The sequence below is a fragment of the Lodderomyces elongisporus genome, chromosome 5 (genome assembly GCF_030384665.1).
Source record: "Lodderomyces elongisporus chromosome 5, complete sequence".
NCBI lineage: Eukaryota > Fungi > Ascomycota > Pichiomycetes > Serinales > Debaryomycetaceae > Lodderomyces > Lodderomyces elongisporus.
Window position 1 is genome coordinate 1,347,580 of NC_083677.1, and position 20,960 is coordinate 1,368,539.

The following is a 20,960-nucleotide window of genomic DNA, read 5'->3' on the forward strand; positions in this document are numbered from 1 at the left end:
CACCATCATCACAAGCAGCTTCATCTCAAAACAATTTAAACCGGCTCAAACATAGTTTATAGGAACAAAAAGAGCTAATAGAGCTGAAAAAACACAAGAAAGAATAAGAAAGAAAAGAAAAAAAAGAAAATAAAGCAATGTTTTTACTTATTATCTTCATTGCTATTATTTTGGTGCTACTTGTCTTGGCTTTACCATACATTTCCGGTCTCACCACTGTTGAAATTAACAAACCACTGAAGAGTGTAGGACGCAATAAAGGAACGGAGAGAGCAAGAGACAAAAGCGGTCCAAACAACGATGGGAATGTAAGCTATGGATACATTCCGCCTGACGAGGTAGTGTCTGAAGATTCTACTGGCACAGGCTTCAAATCAAAGGTTAGTGCCGTTGGACAGAAGCTTCAAGTACATTCCGAGGACCTTCCGATTCAAATAAAATTAGCCAATGCCAAAAATGAGCAACATGAGCTCCGAAGAAGAAAACATCAGAAATTGGACATTGACACGGATCCAAACACTTACGATTACGATATTGATGATTTGATTGCAGAGGAGAACGCAACTGCAAGACAGGAGCAACAAGCAGAATTCTATCGAAACCAAAAGATTGGAGGGGAAAAGGAAGAAATGGTATAGGATCAGCAATTTAAGTCGGTTTTTTTTTCTCCAGAAGATAACCAAAACTCAATATGTATATACGTGTACATCCATGAAGGGAATGTCTAGCTTACATTTAATTTCCTCTTGAATGCAAAATGTCAAAAAAAGATCTGTTTGTTGTATTTTTTTTCATATTTCTTTTCTGTTTTTTTGTTTTGGTTATACTTTATCTTTACTTTCCAGATCTTATAGTATTTATCGAAGGCTTTGGTTTCATATATTTATATACATGTATCTATTTGAATTCCCTCTTGCTTCCTCTTTTGAGCTTCCTTGGGCCACAACACAGGACCTTATTTATTGCTGTATTAACCATCCGACCAATATTCATTTATTCATTTATTCATTTATTCATCGACGCATATGTTGCTAACCATAATAGCGTACAATTTCTGCTGCCTGAGTAATGTCTTCTCGTGAAATTGCTCGATGAAGGTAAATTGGGAAAAGGATTTTAGTGAAAGAAAACAGAAGAATGCTATTCAAGAGAAAAGTAACAAAAGTAAGAATAGTATTCAAGATAATGATGATGAAGAAGAAGAAGAAGAAGCAGATTCAGCAGATGAAAATATTCGTCATGAACATGAGAATCAAAGGTGTACAGGGATGCTACGTCGTATATGCCAACATTTTGCAATCGGTGCATGTTCACAAATGCTTATCGGTCATCAATTTGCATTTAGAGAAACAAGCAGAAATTTATAGTTGGAATGCTTTTGCTTTTCGGAATTCAACCTCCCTCAAGTCTGTCAATATACATGACTACCTTTGAAAACAGTACGAATCCAAGATCTACATCGATTGTACCTCGTATACATAATGTGAAATGAAATTTTAGAGTATTACCCTGTCAGAACAGTTGCTAAAGCTTCCTCAATCAGTCATCCAATTTTTATCTATGCCAGTAACATAATCTATACATTCTTTTTTCTTTTTTCTTTTTTCTTTTTTTTTTATTTTTTTTTTTTATTTTATTTTGGTTCCTTCTTCGACTTCTTGTTCTTTGTCTTTCTTCACATGATGAAAAGTGTGGGATCTATATACCCAGTTTTCCGTACCACGACTGACTTTGTACTCCTACCCATAGGTAGCGTGTACTTCAACACACCAGTGATTATAAGATCGAAAGGGTTTTCACTAATGATACTCCACTTAAGCGAATTATCCGTATCATCTCTGAATTGCTGCGTGGAATCTGCCAGCGTGATATTTTTACCTGGGTTCAAAAGTTTCACCTCTCCCCGTTGCGTCGATGGCTCTCTCGAAAAAAAGCCAGCTTTGAAATTCATTGCAGACTCTAAATTAGAAATCGATCCGAGTTTAACTGTTTCTAATTTTGACAGATCCTTGCGTGCTTGCAAGTTCTTGCTCAAAGCTGGAGGCAGGTCAGGAAGGTATCCGCTTCGAGCAAATAAATCTAGTTCAACCTCCTCTATATCAACAGAGAACCAACCGGGATTAAATGCCTCCACCAATATGTTGAAAACCAATTCGTCTTTGCTAACAATTGGATTTTCAATTGAGACAATTCCAACATTGCTCAACTCCTTCGTGGTGGCCATAAAAAATCCAAGAATAAAACCAACAGTCAATATCGCGAAAATACATATAAACGTATAGAGAAATGATTTGCAGAATCCATGTTTGCTACTAAGTGGTCTCTGCGTAAGCAAAAAAGGATGACCATTATTTTCGGTATACCCATCGGTTTTATCCAAATGACGCAACCCTTTTTTTCTCGTATTGTTCAGATCGGCGAGATCAAAGTCTGATTCGTATACTTGAGACTCCTGATCAAAGGGATCAACGTCGTAGTAGTATCTCGGATAAATTTCCTGGTGAGGGAAAGGAAAAGCTCTCTTTCCATTGTTTTGCACAATACCAGCCCTCAGGTCAGGAGATGAGATAAGGGGCTGACCATTACCAGAAATATATCTTTTGTTCTGATGCTTGATACCCGGAGCGTGCAAGTTCAATGATCTATAATGCGGAATCCCTTGCTTTAAGTTTAGCAACGGTGTCTTGTCGTTCTCATGCGTATCAGCTTTATTATCATAATATATCAATTCGTCGTCAAAGTCTTCTATATCGAAATCGTCAGGAATTATGCTATATCGCTTTGGCTGCGAACCCTTTTTGTCAAAAAGTTTTGATGTCGTTGACCTGAGTTTGGAAGACGCAGTGGAGCTCTGATACTTCTTGCGTGAATTACTCTTGCTAGCCGTAGATTGGAGAGCCCCTGCTCCAGACGACGATGCATCTACACCTGTTACTGCACCTGATACTGCACCCGTTCCTGTTCCTGTTCCTGTTCCATTAGTCACTGACGCCTCAAAAGAAGACCGATGAATTTCATTACGTCCATCAACAGATCGTATATGTTCTGATGACTCCGCAGAGTTTTTCTTATCTGGATGTCGCGCTTCTCTATCGCCATCACAGTCTATCAGGTACCCATCTTCACTACCTTTGTACGAAAAAGCATCCTCATTTTCATCCTCGGTTATTGAGTGTGCAACACCCACACTGGCCTGGCTTGCTCGTAATTTATGGTCAGCACTGCTGCTAGCTTCTCCGGGTATCTTTTCCAAGTTTCGATAAACAATTGTCTTTGCTTCCGGTTCGTTTGCAGAAAAAGAAGAAAAAGTGCGTAATGCCAAAGGTCGTTTGTGCAAATCTTTTTCCGAACTCGTTGGATTGTTAAGGGAATTGGCGACAGAATGTGTTTTTTTGTTCAATGTTTTCTCTGGTCTTTTCTCGTTTTCACCGTCTAAAGGCAAAGACCGTTGATAAGGATTGGAACAGGACGACAATCCAATGCCTGCACTGGTTCCAGAACCGACTACAGCACCTACCCCTAGCCCATTAATACTAGCAGTGTCGAGCAAAAAGTCACGGTTAACACTACTTGTTTCATCATAATCGTCGTTAGCGTTCTCATATACAAATGTCTCATCACTATCGCTGCTTTCAACATCATCAACAGCGCTTGCCAATTTGGCTGCAAAAAAGTCCGTTTTGGTGGAATTTTGTTTGGCTATTCGTTTGTGCTTTGTGTTTTTATTTCGAGCATCTGAATCCGTCATGTTCGAGATAGATGGGGTGTGCAAACTTGATCCGTTTGAATTCATCATCAACGATGATGGCTGGGCTACAAGTGACAGTTGTTTCGTTTGGTGTATCTCTGGAGCTGGCAGTCCCAGCTGCAGGGCTTGTAGCACCAGTTGCACATTGGCCTTGCGTGCACTAGGTTCTTGGCGCAGCTGCGTATTCTCGTCGTTCAAGATCTGCAAACCTCCAGCTTTTGCTGGCGCTACTGAAAGGCCAAGTCCGCTATTTCCTTTTGATGAAGAAGAATTTACATTTTCAAGCTCGGGTTTTGTAGTTGTCGTTGTTGTCGTTGTTGTCGTTGGCGTTGTTCCTGTTGCTGCTGTCGGTGTACCTGCCAGCCGCTGTGGCACATTCACATGAGTGGGAGCTCTGCCATTTGAAGAGTAATTGCTTGCACCCTCATTGTCAATAACTTTTTGTTTTGTCTTTTCTGATTTGCTGCTTGTTAAGCTCAGCAAGTCCTTACGCAGGTTGTCGATTTTATCACTTGAATCAGCCGATGGCAAATCCGAGACACCATTTGACGTGCTTGTAGACTGTTTGGGTTTGTTATCTATAGTGTGAGTAACAGTATTCTGCAGTACATGCAGGCTTTGCTCCACCATGTCCTTGGCTCTCTCTGGTTCCCTTTGTTGTTTCTCCAACTCACTTTGCTTTTCAGACATCTTTTGTTTCTCTGGTTTATTCTTCTTCGACTCCATTTGTGACTGCAGGTGCGCACTCGATGTATTCATGGCTTGCAGTACATCACCTTTTCCTGCATTTTCTTGACTCAATTGCTCATTATTTCGCTCGCGACTCGTAAGGAAGTTGGTCTTCTCTGTTGTATGAGTATGTAGTCCTGTCTGTTCGTGGGGATTGGCTTTCGTATTAGTGCCTGCTGCCGGCTGTTGCTCGTTTACATGTTCTACCATTTCCATACACACACACACACACACACACACACACACGGATATAGGTTTGGTATAATTAGCTCAAACGCAGTAGTCTCTAGCTTTATAGACAATACAAGGTACAAAGTAAAATTTAAATCAACTTCTGTGCCTGTTGTTGGTGGTGGAATGAGAATTTGAGGAGACAGTATGTACTTGGTAGTAAGCAAAAGGCTATGAACGCTGGATCTGCTGCTTTTAAGCAACCTTCTTTCTCTCCCCAAAAAAAAAAGGCTCTAGAATCAATTAGGTTAGGGCTTTTGTAACTCAAATGCAAAATGCGTGGGCTGCGCTTCCTAAGCAAAATACTTTTCTTTAAAAAAAAAAAAAAAAAAAAAATTAATTTTGTAGATAAACAATGCGAACAAAAAACAAACTTTTTTATTTTGATTTTATTTTTATTTTTATTATTTTTTATTTTTATTTTCATTTTTATTTTTATTTCTTTTAGGCTTTTACAACAAATATAGCCATATACAAAGATTGCAACGATTTGCCTAACAATTTGTGACAAAGCTTATTAAAGCACCTCTTTGAGCCTTTTTTTGTTTTGCGCCAAACAAATAGACTTTTGATTACAATTGCTTACTTGTAAATAGTCATTATCCTTGAGGAATGAAAAAATAAAGGTAGTGAGAGAGGTGGAGAAAGCGTTGTGGGAAGAAGGAGGAGGAGGAATAGCCAATGAGACAAAAGGACAAAAGGACAAAAACACAGTAGTTTAATGGGGACATGATATTTCTTATCTCGTCATTAATGTTAAATTACACACATTAGCCTTTATATATACATATGAACATGCAAATAAATATACAACTTCATGGATATCTATAAATAGTCTTATTTTCTGAGTTTGATATAAAAGTGTGACACGAAATTTATATGCGCCAACAGACTCCAATTACCAAACAGCGCAAACGTATCTCATGATGGATTGAATGGTATGATAAAGCCACTTCCCCATTGGTCATATGTGCTACCGACAGAGGCCTGTTGTTGTGATGTTTGCTGATTAGGCTGTGAATCAGGAAACGTTGATCCCTCCTTAGTGTATACATTGTAGAACAAACCGTACGAATCAAGAATCTCTTGATCAATGCCCACCTCGCCCACTTCTCGTGCTAAAACTTCATCTTCCTCATCCATATGTTGCGAGGCAAAACCTCCATTGGCTTGATCACTGTGAAATTCTGTGGCATCGATGACTTTTGGTTGACCAAACGTTTCCGAAGAAAACTGCTGAGAAATAGCACCATTTGAATTGATAAAGTTTGACCCTGAAACAGAAACATCCGTATTATACCGTACTTTGGCTTTAAAGTCATCTTTGGGTTTATGAATATTACCGTTTTGCTGTGATAGTGGTGGTGGTGGTGGTGAGGGTGGTAATGCATCATTTGCAGAGAGAGGTTTATGCAAATCTTTCATAGTCTCCCAGAAGTCAGAGCCGTGAGGTTCAGGTTCGTTGCCTCCGGCCATTTCGAGTCCTTCCATCTCATCCCCCATAAATGCTGGTTCTTGATTCTGGTTGCGGTTCTGGTTATATTTTTGGTTGTGATTCTGGTTATGGTCTTGGTGAGCTTTATGAGGGTGGTGGATTTGGTTGTGGTTGTGATTGTGATTCTGATTTTGATTGTTCTCTGCTGAAGTTAACAATTCCACTGCTTGAGTCAAAGGCGTCAAAGGATTCGAAGACGCTTGTTTGCTGAGATCGTGCTTCCTAAACGTCTCAACATTGCAGGGTCTTGTATCTTGTTCCATCTGTTTGTTATTGTTGGTATTGTTATGGTTATGGTTATTCTTATTGCCATTATCTATATTACTGTTCTTGTCGTCTTCAACCCTCGACAAAATAGTTTCGTCAGGTGACTGATCAATGTTGGCTTGAGTAGTTATCTGGGATTTTCCATCTTCATGCGGATAGACGTGGTGGTAGTAATGGTGATGATGGTGCTGGCGGTGTACCTCATTTCCATCGGGCGATGATGAGCCAAGTTTTGGAACCTCAGTGCGTGGAGGAAGATAATTGAAGTGCTGAAAACGAGATGCCAGCTGCTCTGGTTCAATAAGATTACTATTTTGAAGTGGATCATCCAGATTGAAACTTGTATTACTCTCTCTTCGTCGTTGGCCATAGTGATGATGTATGTGTTGGTGTATGGTTACGTTGTAATTCCTTGTTTGCGCATAATTTAAAAGAAGCTCAGCAGACTCTCGGTCCTTAATCACCCCAGTAAATGAAGATGATTGTCTCGGATTCTTGCTTCCCAACTCATAACGCCACTCCGTTCTTGTTTCCGTAGCTGAAGGTTCAGCCAGGGTTTCTCGTTTGTAGCCTCTACTATTAATATGGTGATTATTGTTATAACCGTTATGATTATTGTTACTATAGCTCGTATGAGAAACTCCTTGGTGCTCAAAGTTGAACATTTTTTGCCTCTTGTTATCTCTTTTCGGGTCCTGAATCAGCAGGTTTCTCTTGGTCAACTCTTCTTGTTGACGACTTAGGGAATCTAACAACACTGCGCTTTCGCTGGTAATACCTTCAACGGCTTGTTTGATTTCTGGACTAGCCTTATCTCTAACGACATCGGTAACCAATTTTCTCCAGCGGTTTCTGCAAGTTAAAGACGGCCTGCTCTCGAATGCAGTACAAATAGTTCTCCATTTTGTCCCATGGGTTTTCACTTGTGCAACCAATGCTAGATCCTCTTCCTTTGACCACGGCTTTAACCTACCTTTTGTCTTTGGGTCCAAAATCTCCTTGTATCGCTTAGCACATTGGTCCTCAGTCCTGCCTTTAATTTCTTGTGCTACCTTGAGCCACGAGGCTCCAAACTTCTCAAAAGCGTTGATCAACTGCTCATCTTCTTCATTTGTCCACTTCCCCTTACGTAGACCAGGGTCAAGGCAGTTGTTCCACCGCTTACGGCAATCTTTGCCCTTCTTCGACCCATCAGCAGAAACTAGTTTCGCCACTTCTTCCCAGTCAATGTTCTCTAGTTTGGAGTCGTTGTCGAGTTTCTCAGTGATGACTTTAGATAAAAATGTATCTTCTTCTTTAGTCCAGGATTTCCGCAGTTCTTTTCTGAAAGTCTGGAGCCCCAACGATTCAGTAATGGCTAGAGCATCAATCGGTAGTAGCCTTTTCCTTGAATTAAGCTGTTTCTCCGTCTTGATATCCTCATTCACAGGTGTTTGCGACATTCAATTCTGTTCAAAGTTTGCTCCTATTTTTTAAATAAAAAATAAATAAAAAAAGAAAAATAAGGAAAAAGAAGAAAAGAAATAAAGATAAAAATCACAAATCTGTACAAAAGTTGTCTTGTTGATTTGCGCTTGAGAAGATTCCCTGGTAAATGTGGTGGTAATATCTATGGTTGCAGTTTCAGTCGTGGTTGTCAGTATTGTTATCTTTGTTATTGTGTTGTTATTATCTCTATCCTTGTCTTTTGTTTAATGATCCTACAGTTTTAGAGAGATGGAGCAGGCTCCAAGAGATACGCGCATAAAAAAAAATGTTGAGATCTCCTACTGAGTCATTTAAGAAATGAAGCAGCCCCATCAACCCCACTATTAATGCCAACTTCAGCATCGGTATCGGTATCAAAATCCACATCCACATCCAAATTTAGGCACACTCTACACCAAAAGTCATCATAAAACAATGAAATTAATCAATTCTATTCCATAAAACTCTCTAACTCAATTGTAGACCCTAGATTCTTTCACTTTACAAATACTTTCCTTCCCTTTCCTTTGCTCAAAAAAATTAAAGAAAAAAAGTGTAAAAATTTTTTTATCTAATATTTTTTTTACTTATTGAACAAACAAAAAACAAAAACAAAAACAAAAACAAAAACAAAAAGGGAAAAGAAAAAAAGTATAAAGGAAATAGGATAAAGAATGAAGAAATAAAACCGCAAACTCTTAAGCTGACTCTGTCTGCAGTCTAATCTGTTTGTTGTCGATAAGTCTCAATAAGTTCCTTAGTAAAATGGCAATTGTCACTTTGCCTATTGATGGAACATATAAGCCTGCTCTTTCTTTTACATCGTCGTTGAAATTTTTGAAGCTTGAAAAGTTGATGACAACAGTTCCATGACTCACCAACTCTGTGGGGAACTTGTATGACTCGGAAGGAACACCTGTAATGATAACATCACATTGAGGTGCAAGTTTTTCCAAACTCGACTCGTCATCATTCAAGTCCTTCACTAAGTGTCGGCGCTCCAGCAAGTCATCACCTCTGGTGAATTGTTGGATGTTATTAATATCGACCGAGTAAACGGTTGCTCCATCGTTGGCAAGCAATGCAGCTAGTGGTCTACCCACAACTTCTGACCTGTTCACAATCAATACTTTTTTCCCGTAAAGCCTATTTCCGTAATGAAGAATATTGTTATATACGCCCAAATACTCCAATATTTTCACCATTGCGAGTGGTGTACAAGGAATAATCGACTTTTGTTGGTTATGTGGTGGATCTAGGAATCTCACATTGTGGTACAAGTTGTGGTAGTATAAAAAGTTCAAACCTTCGACATCCTTCTCAGGTGAAATAAGTTGTTGCAAGTATTGATCTTGTTTGTCACCAAAGACAGGAAAGTAAACCATTATACCATTGACGTCATTGTCTTTGTTTGCTTTGATCAAAGAAGTCTCCAAATCGTTCTTTGAGGTCTCGACTAGTTTATAAGTGAAGCCCAAGGACTCGCATGTCTTCCCGGTCCAATTTGCATACATCCTTGCTGCTGGGTCATCGTTGGCCAAAAAACCAACCAAAGTTGGTCTGAAACTAAGTTTACTCACTGCAGCAATGACTTCCTCTTGGTAGGGCTTTGCAATTGTCGAAGCTAGTATAGTACGTCCTGCTGGTCTAGACATTGTTGATTATAGTATTGATTTAAGTTGAATAGGATTATTTGATCTTGAGTGTGAAGTGAATAAGGAAAAAAAAGAATTTGGATAATTTTTCTGGAGAATGTAACAAGAAGAGATATATATGTGTGTATTTATATATATATATGTGTGTGTGTGTATGTATGTGTGTGTGTGTGTGTATGTATGTGTGTGTGTGTGTGTCTGTGTTTTTTTATAGATGGTTGCAATTTTAATTTTCTGATAGCGAAGCGGATGTGAGATTAACAAGGGGCAGATGTTTTGACTCCTTTAATTGCAATCATTAATTACTTTGGAAGCGCACTATTGATGTAACATATACACTGCCAAAGACACTGTCTAACACACTGTCTAACACACTGTCTAACACACTGTCTAACACACTGTCTAACACACTGTCTAACACACTGTCTAACACACTGTCTAACACACTGCCAGATACACTATCAAGTACAATGTATAATAGAAAATGAAATATACAGTTATTTAACATAAATATATTTTGACACTACCCATGTTGATATATTAATGATACCGGTACCAACAAAAGTAGTGTGAAATTTGAAGTAATGATGAAGGTGGCATGATAAATATATCCACCTATGACGTACAATCTACAACTACTTATAAATCATTAAACTCATTTGCAACCAAAAAAAAATGTATAAAATATTTGAACGCTTAAATCTTTTGTAATAATGTTTTATAACATTAAGCCACGCAGAAGGAGCGGGGAAGGGGTTTCAGCAAGGAGCCGATTTGTATAAATATTGGTAACATATATAACGCCATATCTATAATCTTTTCATTTGGTCAAGGTCAGGTGGGCTATAATCAAATCATCTTGAAGAGGTAATTTTTTTTTCGTTTCTAGTTTTGTTTTGTTTTTACTTCTCTTTCTTAGCAAACCACCACGTGCTCAGCAAAATGTGAATATGCTCTGCACATACCAGAGAATCAAGGAAAAAAGAAGAAGTGGTAAAGGAGAATGTAGAAAAAGAACAAAAACACTACAATTTTGTATTGTACTACTTTCACCAATCTTGATAACTGAATTGTATTTTGTAATTGACAAATCATTTGAGATGTGCTGCTGCGTTCTTGTATAAACTCTGCCAAATATATGCCTCACTTAGCATCAACTCTACATCTTTCTCCTTCCAACTCGATGTTGGTGGGTTTTGCAAGAACAAAAGTATCTCTTGGAAATCCTTCAGCTTTAGCTCCTTGCTAAACCTTATAAGAAAAGCTGCGCACACATAAGTGTGGAAAGTGTTAAACCCCAATGGCTGTTCACTCAAGTACGTGTCCCACATTCGTACAATTAGTGGCATCGGCAATTCCCTCATAAGGAGGCAGTTGATCCATCGAAATGCAAACTGGACGAATTCAATGCCCTCGCTATCAAAGTGCCGTATCAAATCGGAATCAATCTTTGAGATCAAAGTCTTGAGTTCACTGACCTGTCTCAAGATTCCGGGCTGCTCGTGAATATAATTATCTGTAATCGTCTCCAACAAACGTGATAAACACCAATAAGTATCGGCTTCAATCAAGGAAATTACACGCGCACTCAAACGACCCGGGTCAAAAGTCTGTACATCGAGTTGCAATATATCATCCGAATTTAGTAATAAAGTTTCCTCCTCCTCCTCCTCTTCTTTCTCCTCTTTCTCCGACTCCACCTCGTCGTCGTCGTCTCCCCCACAAGAAATGTAACCGGGAATAAAAAGGATCTCATCTTCCTTCATCTTCTTCCCCTTCTTTCGTTTTAGTTGCCATATGTAATGGGCAAGGAATGTTTGGTAGAACGGCGTCGCCAAATCATTTATTCCTTGTACATACCCGCTAGCTGGATGCCTAATTGCCCACAAGTATAAGATCTTTTGTAAAGAGACCTGAGTGGAGCTGTGTGCATATAAAGCCAGAGTAGGGTTCGTTCTTTTAACATCAATTTTGATCTGGTGGTAGATGTTGTTTTCGCGAGAGTTTGCAACCTTTTGATTTTGCTGGTGTTGCTGCAGCTGATGCTTCGCACCACCTATACCTGTGCTGTCTTCAAAATTTATATTCATGCTAACCACACCATCAAAGTACTCCTGGCGCTTGCGCTTCAAAGTAGAAGCTTGTCTTGTTCTATTCGTAGGTAAATAGCCCAGAAGTAATAGCCATGCCAACGCTCGAAGCTCATCTGGAATCCCGTTCCATGAAAGTTTCCTCAATTCGTTTATATCAATCACACCATCGTTTGCAAGTACACTTCGAAACTTCCTAAACTTGCTCTGCTTTGCATCAAACGCCGCCGGCCCAAGTCCACCCTCTGTTGCCTTCTGCAATGCCTCGCCCCCTCCCATAGCGTACTTATCATGTTGTTTTTCGCCTTCTGGAAAAGGTTTCTTTGAACCTATACTAAGACTAGGGTAGGAGGCGTTTGTTGGACGCGTGGCTCCAATAGATACATCTTCACTAATCTCTGAATTCCAATCATCGTCAAGGTCTTTATAATTAATGCGACCATTATTGCTTCCTTTGAGTTTTTTATCAATTGACAGTGTTGATTGGAAATGCAGGTGCGGATGGTTCAAGACACCCGATGAAAGAGATCTGATATTCAGTGGACGAGGAGATGTGTTTTGTTGTTCTTGTTGTTGGTGTTGCTGATGGTGATATTGATAATGTGAAGGAGAGCTCCATAAACTCGATGTAATCCTGTTGTCATTTCCACCCTTGTATGATAGACTTCCGTAAATGTTTTTGTTTGCTTCCTCAATGGAATCTCGACTTGTTGATGTCCTTGAAGGTGATGTTGCTGACCCAGTTAACGACAAGTTCTTCAAGAAAGAAGATAAGTTTTTTCCCCTTCCACCTTCTTCTCCGAATATGAACTCATCCTTCGAGCCACTATACACCTGGGCCATCTCTTGCTTCTTTTTGCCCATTCTTCGAAAAGCCCTTTTCTCTTGAATTTTGATGATTTTCTTTCTTCTGTTGTGTTATGTATTGTTATATATTGTTGTTGTTGTTGTTGTTGTTGTTGTTGTTGTTGTTGTTGTTTTTGCCTTTCTTAAGAAACCAATGTTTTTGGTGTTTGGTCTGAAATATTAAACTCCACAATCGAGCAATTTCGTCTTACTGTTGGCGCACGGAGAAGGGTTCCAAGAGACTACCTTGCGGTTGTCTCACAAAATCGTTGAGATACACTATAATAAAAGGGAGGAACAAGAAGAGAAAAAAAAAAGAGAAAAGGAAAAGAAAAAAAAAAGAGAGTGTGAGAGAGAGAGAGAAAAAAAAGAGAGAGAGAGAGAGAGAGAGAAAAAAAAGAAGGAAAAGTCCACGCCGTGTCCTTCAAGAAAAGAATAGACAAGTAAATTGAAAGAAGTTGAAAGAGTCAAATACAAACACTAACCGAAGCATAAACATAAATGCAAACTCAAATATAAGATTCTATGCCTCTTACGTACAAATATTGTCTCTATAAACAATTCATATATATCTACTCAACTCTATTGGGATGAAATTTCACCCTTGACTGGAGTTGCGCCTTGCTTCAACTCTCTTCCGGTCAAGTGCAAAACACCATTCTGAGTGATGTTAACCGTCACTTCAACTTTAGCATTTGGTTTCAAGTCAGATAAGGAAAGCTCAGCTAACAAGTCGCCTGCCTCATAAACAACTTCTCTCTCAATCTCTGGTTCTTCTTCGGAGTCTTCGTCTTCGGAATCTTCTTCATCGTCGTGTGCGTTTTCAACCACGGTTTCCTTAACAGTTCTTTTACCTTCGTACAATTGAATCGAAACTGTAGAGTTTTCTCCATTTGTCACTTCCAAAGATCTCTTGATTGGATAAGCAGTCTCTGCAACCAATATCGGCACAAATTTACCGTCGGCGTCTTTGATACCAATTGGTTTCAGCAAATGTTGGGTGTTGACAACAATTGGCTGCAATGACTCGTTGATTTCTTCTTGGTCAAAACCTTCAATCAAAGCTGCTTGTAATGCTGCACCACGGGCAACCAATTCTGATGGGTTGGAGGCCTTGGTGACCAAGGAAGGTGCAATCACCTTAGTGGAAGCTGGGAAAAGATAAGAGATGCTTGAAGCCAATTTTGGAGTGTGGGCACAACCACCAACTAACAACACTTCATCAATGTCCAAAGGATCCAACTCGGCTTTTGCGATGAGTTTTTCAACAAAAGCAGTCATCTTGGACAATGGTTCTCTTGCCGTTAACTCGTATCTCAATCTGTTGATACTAGTGTGGAAATCAAAACCCTCGGCCAATGACTCGATGGAACATGTTGATGTTTGCACATTGGATAAGGTCTTTCTAACGGTGATGGATTCTGCCTTCAATTTTGCAAGAGATCTAGCAGTCTTTCTTGGGTCAACTTTGTATTTCTTCTCAAACTCTTTAGCGAAAAACTCAGACAATGCTGCATCCAAGTTGTCACCACCCAAACCATATTCGTGGGCAGTGGCCAAAATGGTCAAGACTCCTCCTCTCACTGAGATGATTGCACCATCGGATCTGACACCACCAAAATCTGCAACAGCGTAGATCTTGTCCTCAGCCAATTTGCCCTCTTCAGATGACAAGTGGTCTAACAATGCTGCAGATGGTTCGTTGATCAATTGCAATACATTTAATCCAGCATTGCCAACAATCTTGGAGAGCTCTTCTCTTTGGTGCTCTGTGAAATCAGTGGGCACTGCCAAAACGACGTTTTTGACTGGCTTTCCGATATAATCTTCAGCAGCCAGTTTGAGCTGCTTAAAGTGTCTTTCTACAACAGTGTTCAAAGATAACACTTCAGTCTTGCCGTCGTTGACTATTTTGTAAGCAATTTCGCCGTTGGCATCTTGTGGCTTGGCCCCATATGAGAAATCGTGCTTGATATCGGCAAACTTCTTACCAACAAAGTCTCTAAAGTTGACAATGGTGTTTTCGGGGTTTCTGATCAATCTTGATTCTGCTTGAGAGCCGTGGTATTCGTCTGTTCCGACATATGACAAGGCAGATGGAATGGAACGATCACCATCTGGGTTGGCAATAACGTCTACTTTTCCATCCTGTGTTGCAACAGCGATTGAGGATGATGTGTTTCCAAAAGTGATTCCAATAACAGACATTCTTTTTTATTATTTTCTTTCTTTCTTTCTTTCTTTCTTTCTTTCTTTTTTGTTTTTTTCTTTAGTTTTGAATCAAGTATAAGGTTGGAGGAAAGAGGTTGGAAACAACTATAGATTGTAACTGTGCTATAATTGTGGGTGATGGAAAGCTTTTCGATTTCACACGAGAAGATTACCGAAAATATTTTTTTTTTTTCAAAGCTGCAGTAATCCTGTTGGTAGCGCTGATATCTAGATGAGGTTTATGATGGTGTAGCAAGAGCAAGTGCAAGAATTTTGAATCTTGACAAACAACTATATAAGGATGAAGAGAAGAAACCAAGTATATTGTGACTTACAAGCATGTATATAAATTGGCTTGTATAGAGGGCAAAAAGTTGGAATATTTTGAAGGTGAGGATTTCTTTTTAGGTCACTTTTACTAAACACCTATATTCAAAAAATTTTGTTTTAGAATCGAACAAAAAAACAGAAAAAAAAAAAAACATGGAGGTATCAAATTGATAAGTATGAGATAACAAGAACCAATAGACAAATGGAATAATCTTAATATTTGTTTTTTTTTTCTGTTTTTCTGTTTTTGTTTGCAGATAGGGTTATACTGTTTTGCATCTATATGGCCATCTGATATATATAGGAATATCTATTGCAAAAGTGTGTGTGTGTGTGTGTGTGCAGCGTAGTTGGAGAACAATTACTACCAATCTACAATTGTTAAGACATAGCACAGTGCGTGATTTCGATGTATGGCAATGTAAAACACCCACACTCGATTGTCGCATTACATCTTAAGCTGTCTCAAAATTTGTAATTCTGTCCTCTTTGCATCATCTACGTTTTTCTTTTTTACCTTTTCTTTCAATTTTTCTGCTTGAACCAAACCAGCTAATCGGTGCATATATATATATATATATATATATATATACAAGGATAATTATCATCAGAATGTTAGTGAAAACTCTATATTACAGGTTAGTTGAAGGCACTTTTGCAAAAGCAATGTTGGTTTTGGATGAAAAGGGAACATTATATTACGCGTCTTTGGGCGAGGATTCGAACGCGCTTCGTGAGACTCTTGTTACAGATTTTGCATCCAAGCAGCGTCAGTTCCAACTTAAACCGATGGTCACATTGTCTAATCACGAGCGAGCAGATTATACAGCTCTATGTTTTCTTAAACTAATGGAGGAAGAGGAGGACTGGAAAAATGAAGGAGAAGAGAGTTTGCAACAGAAGGGTGCAAAAAGGATACCGATTGAGTTTATATTCGGTACAGAGTTGCAGCGCAAAGTATGGCAGCAATTGTTGGAGATACCAGTCGGTGAAGTAAGATACTATGGCAATATAGTCGAGGCCCTAGGCCTCCCGAAGAGTGCTAGTAGGGCTGTTGGTAATGCATGTGGTGCAAATAAGATAGCCTTAGTGGTGCCGTGTCACCGGGTGATTGCCCAGACAGGTAAACTAACAGGTTACAGATGGGGATTAGCGACTAAAAAACAGATTTTGAAAATGGAATTGGGGGATGCTTATACGACTCTAGTTTCTGAATAAAGTGAAGTGGGTGATACTCAATTAGTGTGTGTGTGTGGGGGGGGGGGGAGGGGAAAGGCAGGAAGGTGCGAGAAAGGGAGTTGATCAGATGAAGAGATATTGTGTGAATATAATTGTTGCTGAAGTTTTTGAAGTTTTTGAAGTTTTTGAAGTTTTTGAAGTTTTCTTATTTTTTTTTTTTTTATCTTGCTTTTTAAGTTTGTTTGACTACTATCGATATCTCTTTTAATAATTTCAATTAGTGTATTCGATACTGATCATGTACTCTTCTTATTCACATTCATTTTCACGTTTGAAAATAAGGAAGAAATAAACTGGAGGTGATGAGTTTGGGCATTGGTGATTGGACAAAAAAACTCATATTTCTACACTAGAAAGTAGTTGCAAATAAAGAAAGAACAAGCAGAAAGAGAGGGAGAGCGAGGGAGAGACAGACAAAAGACAAAAGACAAAAGACAAGCAAAAAAAACAACAAAGGGGACAAAAGGATATTACAAAAGCAAGCGTTTATAAAACCCACAGTTTTTTTAAAATAAGAAAAGGTCCCTTGGCCCAGTTGGTTAAGGCGTGGTGCTAATAACGCCAAGATCAGCAGTTCGATCCTGCTAGGGACCAATTCAAAGTTAATTTATTTTTTTTGCTCAATCTTTTTCAATTTTGTGGGGTGGCAAGGGATGGGGAGCTCTCACTTTTCTCGAACAGTAACAACTATAAGAATAAAAATAAATTCAAATGTTCATTACAATTTTTATTATCATTTTTATTATTATTTTTTTCTTTTTTGGTTTTGGTTTTAAGCTGGAGATAAGCACCGAGGTGCTTTCCCCCGCACCCATTCTACAGCTCCACTCGCACGACTTTTTTTTTTTTTTGGAGTATGTGTATATAGAGTTTAGTTTTTGCTATTGGTTTGATGAGCCTATCGAGAACTAGCCGTGTCTTTCTCTTTCTTCTTTTTTTTTCAATAGACACAGACCAAAGATTGTATGTTTAAAAGTGTTGAAAGATGAAACAGTTTAGTGCTGCATTGTTGGTGATGCTTAAATAGCTTTACTCTATAATTTTCTATGTTGCAGAATAGGTTCGGCACAAACCTTAGTGAAAATACTTTCCGCCAACTCATGAGCTCGACAGGCCCAAACTACCGCCTACCGCTTCTCAATGCCCTCTTTGAAGGTGTTTATAATAATAGGGAGTTTAATTAAACACAAGCGCTTGTAACTGTGGGTATAACCGTTATAACCGGCGGGGAAATGGGAAATAAAAAGAAAGAAAGAAAGCGAGAGAGAAAGAGTGAGAGAGAGAGACAAACAAACAGACAGATACAGTATGAGAGTAAGAATGAATGGGGAAGATTTGGCTGTGATGATAAAAAAAAAATACAACACATGGTAGCTCAAGTATTACAGTTATCGCTTATCGAATTAACCCCTACCCATATTATTTTTTCCTTCTCTCACAGATTCTGTCGTACCTTTTTTCTTTATCACTGACTGTCTTTTGTTACACTATACTTTATAATATATACATTCATCAATTCTCATCACTTGGTCCTTCATCAAAAATGTTGCTTATGCCTCATAGTGTGAGCACTTGGTTTTGGTCAGTGGGAGTTGTTCCCCACATCAGAAATACAAAGCTCTAGAGTTACACAAAGCAGAGGAAGGAAGAGAACAAAAAAAAAAAGAGTAAATGCTGAGAATGTCTGTCATATGAAAAAAAATAAAATAAATAAAAAAATAAATAAAAAATAAAATTAAAGATTCTGAGAATTATAAACAACACACTATATGCAGTACAATACTTTGCTAGCGGGATTGGATACCCTATAAATCCTCTGCAAGACAAAACCCACTTTGGAGAATCACAATATAATCGATATTGATATTCATATTGATAATTTTTACTATTACTATTATTATCATTATTATTACTTGTTGTTTGTCTTTATTTTTCCTCCTTTTCTTAAAATTTTTAGTTTTGGGGAAAATCAGTCCAATTCCTATTTTTTTTTTTTTTTTCTATTTTCAACAAACCATTCAATATATAAGTTGAAGTATTCCCAGCCTTCTTTGCGGTTGAATTCATTTGCTCTTATATTTCTTTTCTTTTCTTTATATTTTTTTTCACAGAACGAGTACCACTCAACCAGAATGTTGTCCAAAGTACTCAAGTCAAGAAGTATCAGATCTTCAACACAAAAACTCATGAGATACAAGACGACACTCAGCTTGTCGTCAACAACGACATCGTATCCAACACAACACACAACTGCGCAGGATGAGCCATACTTTACTCCAAGCTTTATCGATAACAAATTTGTCAAGTCGGATTCGACCGAATGGTTTGACATTCACGATCCAGCCACCAACAATGTAGTCTCAAAAGTGCCACAATCTACAGACGCAGAGTTGGAAGAGGCCATTGCAAGCGCACACAAAGCTTTCCCAAGCTGGAGAGACACCTCGATAATCAAGAGACAGGGTGTTGCTTTCAAGTTTGCTGCATTATTGAGAGAAAACATGGATAGAATTGCCAGTGTGATTGTTCTCGAGCAAGGAAAGACATTTGTCGATGCCCAAGGCGATGTCACGAGAGGCTTACAAGTTGCCGAGGCAGCTTGCAACATCACCAACGATTTAAAGGCGGAATCGTTGGAGGTTTCTACCGATATGGAGACAAAGATGGTACGTGAACCATTGGGTGTTGTTGCCTCCATCTGTCCATTCAATTTCCCAGCAATGGTTCCACTTTGGTCGTTGCCCTTGATCTTGGTCACTGGTAACACCGCCGTGATTAAACCTTCGGAAAGAGTTCCCGGTGCAGCAATGATTATCTGTGAGTTGGCTGCACAAGCAGGTGTGCCACCAGGTGTCATCAATATTGTGCACGGTAAACACGCCACCGTTAACAAGCTTATCGAGGATCCAAGAATCAAGGCATTGACATTTGTTGGTGGAGATAAGGCTGGTAAGTACATTTACGAAAAAGGTTCTGCTTTGGGCAAGAGGGTTCAAGCCAACCTCGGTGCCAAGAACCACTTGGTTGTGCTTCCAGATGCACCAAAACAACAATTTATCAATGCATTGAATGGTGCTGCTTTCGGCGCTGCTGGTCAAAGATGCATGGCCATTTCTGTTCTCGTTACTGTGGGCAAAACTAGAGAGTGGATTGAGGATGTGGCCAAGGACGCCTCCAAGTTGATTACTGGTTCAGGGTTTGACAAGTCAAGTGATCTTGGCCCATTGATCAATCCAGAGAGTTTGACCAAGGCCGAGTCCATTATCGAAGACTCTGTAAAGGCTGGCGCCAATCTTGTTCTTGATGGTCGTGGATTTAGACCAGATGATGCAAAATTTGCCAAGGGTAATTTCCTTGCACCCACTATTCTTACTGGGATCAAGCCAGGAATGAGGGCATACGATGAGGAAATCTTTGCTCCCGTGTTATCAGTCGTTAATGTCGATACTATTGATGAGGCAATTGAATTGATCAACAACAACCCATACGGTAATGGTGTTTCGTTGTTCACTCAATCTGGAGCATACGCACAATACTTTACCAAGCGTATTGATGTTGGACAAGTGGGTATCAATGTTCCTATCCCCGTGCCATTACCAATGTTTTCATTTACTGGTTCAAGAGGCTCATTCCTTGGTGATTTGAACTTTTATGGTAAGGCAGGTATCACATTCTTGACTAAGCCAAAGACCATTACTGCTGCATGGAAAGTGCAATCGATAGCTGATGACGAGATCTTGAAGCCATCCACCTCGATGCCAATCCAGCAATAGATGGTTGGAGAGTAATTTCTTTTTTAGAAACGCGGTGTATAGAAGTTTAAATGAAGAAAACAAGCATTTTCCATTTTTCCATTTTTCCTTCGCCTCTTTGGCTTTTTGGCTTTTTGGCTCTTTGGCTCTTTAATTATTTTGAAACTAGATATTTAGAAAGAGCATTGAATAGGAACAGTTTAACTCAAATAGCATGGTGTGACCTTTTGTCTATCTGTCTGTCTGTCACACACACACACACACTCTCTCTCTCACTCATACAATTCATTCTTTTCCAAATCTGGGGTCTAAGAATTACACAAAACTGCTTGTGTGCTAAGTATGGCACTCTGTTTGCCCACGCACACGCACACACACATACACACACACAAACACAAACATAAACACCCCAAATCTCCATCTCCAAAGGAGAAAGAAAAAACGGCTTCTTGTAAACTAAATTTTTTTTTTTTCCCCCCTGCAAACTTGTGTGTTATATGGATAGGCAATAATCTCCTACCATTCCCACTTGAACAAACTTACTTATCTGCTAGTACATGTATATACAACAACCAAAAAAAGAAAAGAAAGGAGCATTGCTGATAGATAGGTGTCCTGCAAGTTCTCAAAGTTATTGCCATATAATGCAAAATCTTGGTTTACACGGAGACAAATTCCTTTGTTAAAATATGTTGAATATAGAATAGTCGCAATGTTCAATTGTGTCCCTTTCTCCCTCCCCTCCATTTTGATTTCAATCATGTTATGTTAATAACCTTGTCAGTACATATCAAATAGAGATTGTACCTAGAGCACTTTTGTTTCCTGCTTGTTCCCAAAGTATAAAGAATCTTGAACACTTTGTTTTTTCTTCTTCTTTTGTTGTCAATGGTTGCTTTT

The 20,960-nt window shown here is 38.9% G+C and overlaps 8 protein-coding genes and 1 non-coding gene across 9 annotated transcripts; 4 read left to right on the forward strand and 5 right to left on the reverse strand. All coding sequences in view use genetic code 12, as the record gives it.

The window, feature by feature from the left end:
* Positions 1–137: 137 nt before the first annotated feature.
* On the forward strand, positions 138–638 carry PVL30_004368 (uncharacterized protein; the record flags this gene model as incomplete). Its single annotated transcript, XM_001523013.1, has 1 exon — positions 138–638. The coding sequence occupies one exon, from the start codon at positions 138–140 to the stop codon at positions 636–638; it is 501 nt and encodes a 166-aa protein (XP_001523063.2).
* Positions 639–1,675: 1,037 nt separating this feature from the next.
* Positions 1,676–4,507, reverse strand: VAC7 (Vacuolar inheritance and morphology protein; the record flags this gene model as incomplete). Its single annotated transcript, XM_001523014.2, has 1 exon — positions 1,676–4,507. The coding sequence occupies one exon, from the start codon at positions 4,505–4,507 to the stop codon at positions 1,676–1,678; it is 2,832 nt and encodes a 943-aa protein (XP_001523064.2).
* Positions 4,508–5,629: 1,122 nt separating this feature from the next.
* BAS1 (myb-like DNA-binding protein bas1) lies at positions 5,630–7,912 on the reverse strand (the record flags this gene model as incomplete). The annotated part of the gene is made up of 1 exon (XM_001523015.2): positions 5,630–7,912. The coding sequence occupies one exon, from the start codon at positions 7,910–7,912 to the stop codon at positions 5,630–5,632; it is 2,283 nt and encodes a 760-aa protein (XP_001523065.2).
* Positions 7,913–8,635: 723 nt separating this feature from the next.
* On the reverse strand, positions 8,636–9,592 carry MTD1 (NAD-dependent 5,10-methylenetetrahydrafolate dehydrogenase; the record flags this gene model as incomplete). The annotated part of the gene is made up of 1 exon (XM_001523018.1): positions 8,636–9,592. The coding sequence occupies one exon, from the start codon at positions 9,590–9,592 to the stop codon at positions 8,636–8,638; it is 957 nt and encodes a 318-aa protein (XP_001523068.2).
* Positions 9,593–10,683: 1,091 nt separating this feature from the next.
* On the reverse strand, positions 10,684–12,546 carry GYP1 (GTPase-activating protein; the record flags this gene model as incomplete). The annotated part of the gene is made up of 1 exon (XM_001523019.1): positions 10,684–12,546. One exon carries the CDS (start codon positions 12,544–12,546, stop codon positions 10,684–10,686), a length of 1,863 nt encoding a protein of 620 aa, XP_001523069.2.
* Positions 12,547–13,110: 564 nt separating this feature from the next.
* SSZ1 (Hsp70 protein that interacts with Zuo1p) lies at positions 13,111–14,736 on the reverse strand (the record flags this gene model as incomplete). Its single annotated transcript, XM_001523020.1, has 1 exon — positions 13,111–14,736. One exon carries the CDS (start codon positions 14,734–14,736, stop codon positions 13,111–13,113), a length of 1,626 nt encoding a protein of 541 aa, XP_001523070.2.
* A 945-nt stretch (positions 14,737–15,681) lies between these two features.
* On the forward strand, positions 15,682–16,287 carry MGT1 (methylated-DNA--protein-cysteine methyltransferase; the record flags this gene model as incomplete). Its single annotated transcript, XM_001523021.1, has 1 exon — positions 15,682–16,287. One exon carries the CDS (start codon positions 15,682–15,684, stop codon positions 16,285–16,287), a length of 606 nt encoding a protein of 201 aa, XP_001523071.1.
* Positions 16,288–16,828: 541 nt separating this feature from the next.
* PVL30_004375 lies at positions 16,829–16,902 on the forward strand. Its single transcript has one exon. It is a non-coding gene; the product is annotated as a tRNA-Ile (tRNA).
* Positions 16,903–18,440: 1,538 nt separating this feature from the next.
* ALD6 (aldehyde dehydrogenase (NADP(+)) ald6) lies at positions 18,441–20,081 on the forward strand (the record flags this gene model as incomplete). The annotated part of the gene is made up of 1 exon (XM_001523022.1): positions 18,441–20,081. One exon carries the CDS (start codon positions 18,441–18,443, stop codon positions 20,079–20,081), a length of 1,641 nt encoding a protein of 546 aa, XP_001523072.1.
* Between the last annotated feature and the right edge of the window lie 879 nt (positions 20,082–20,960).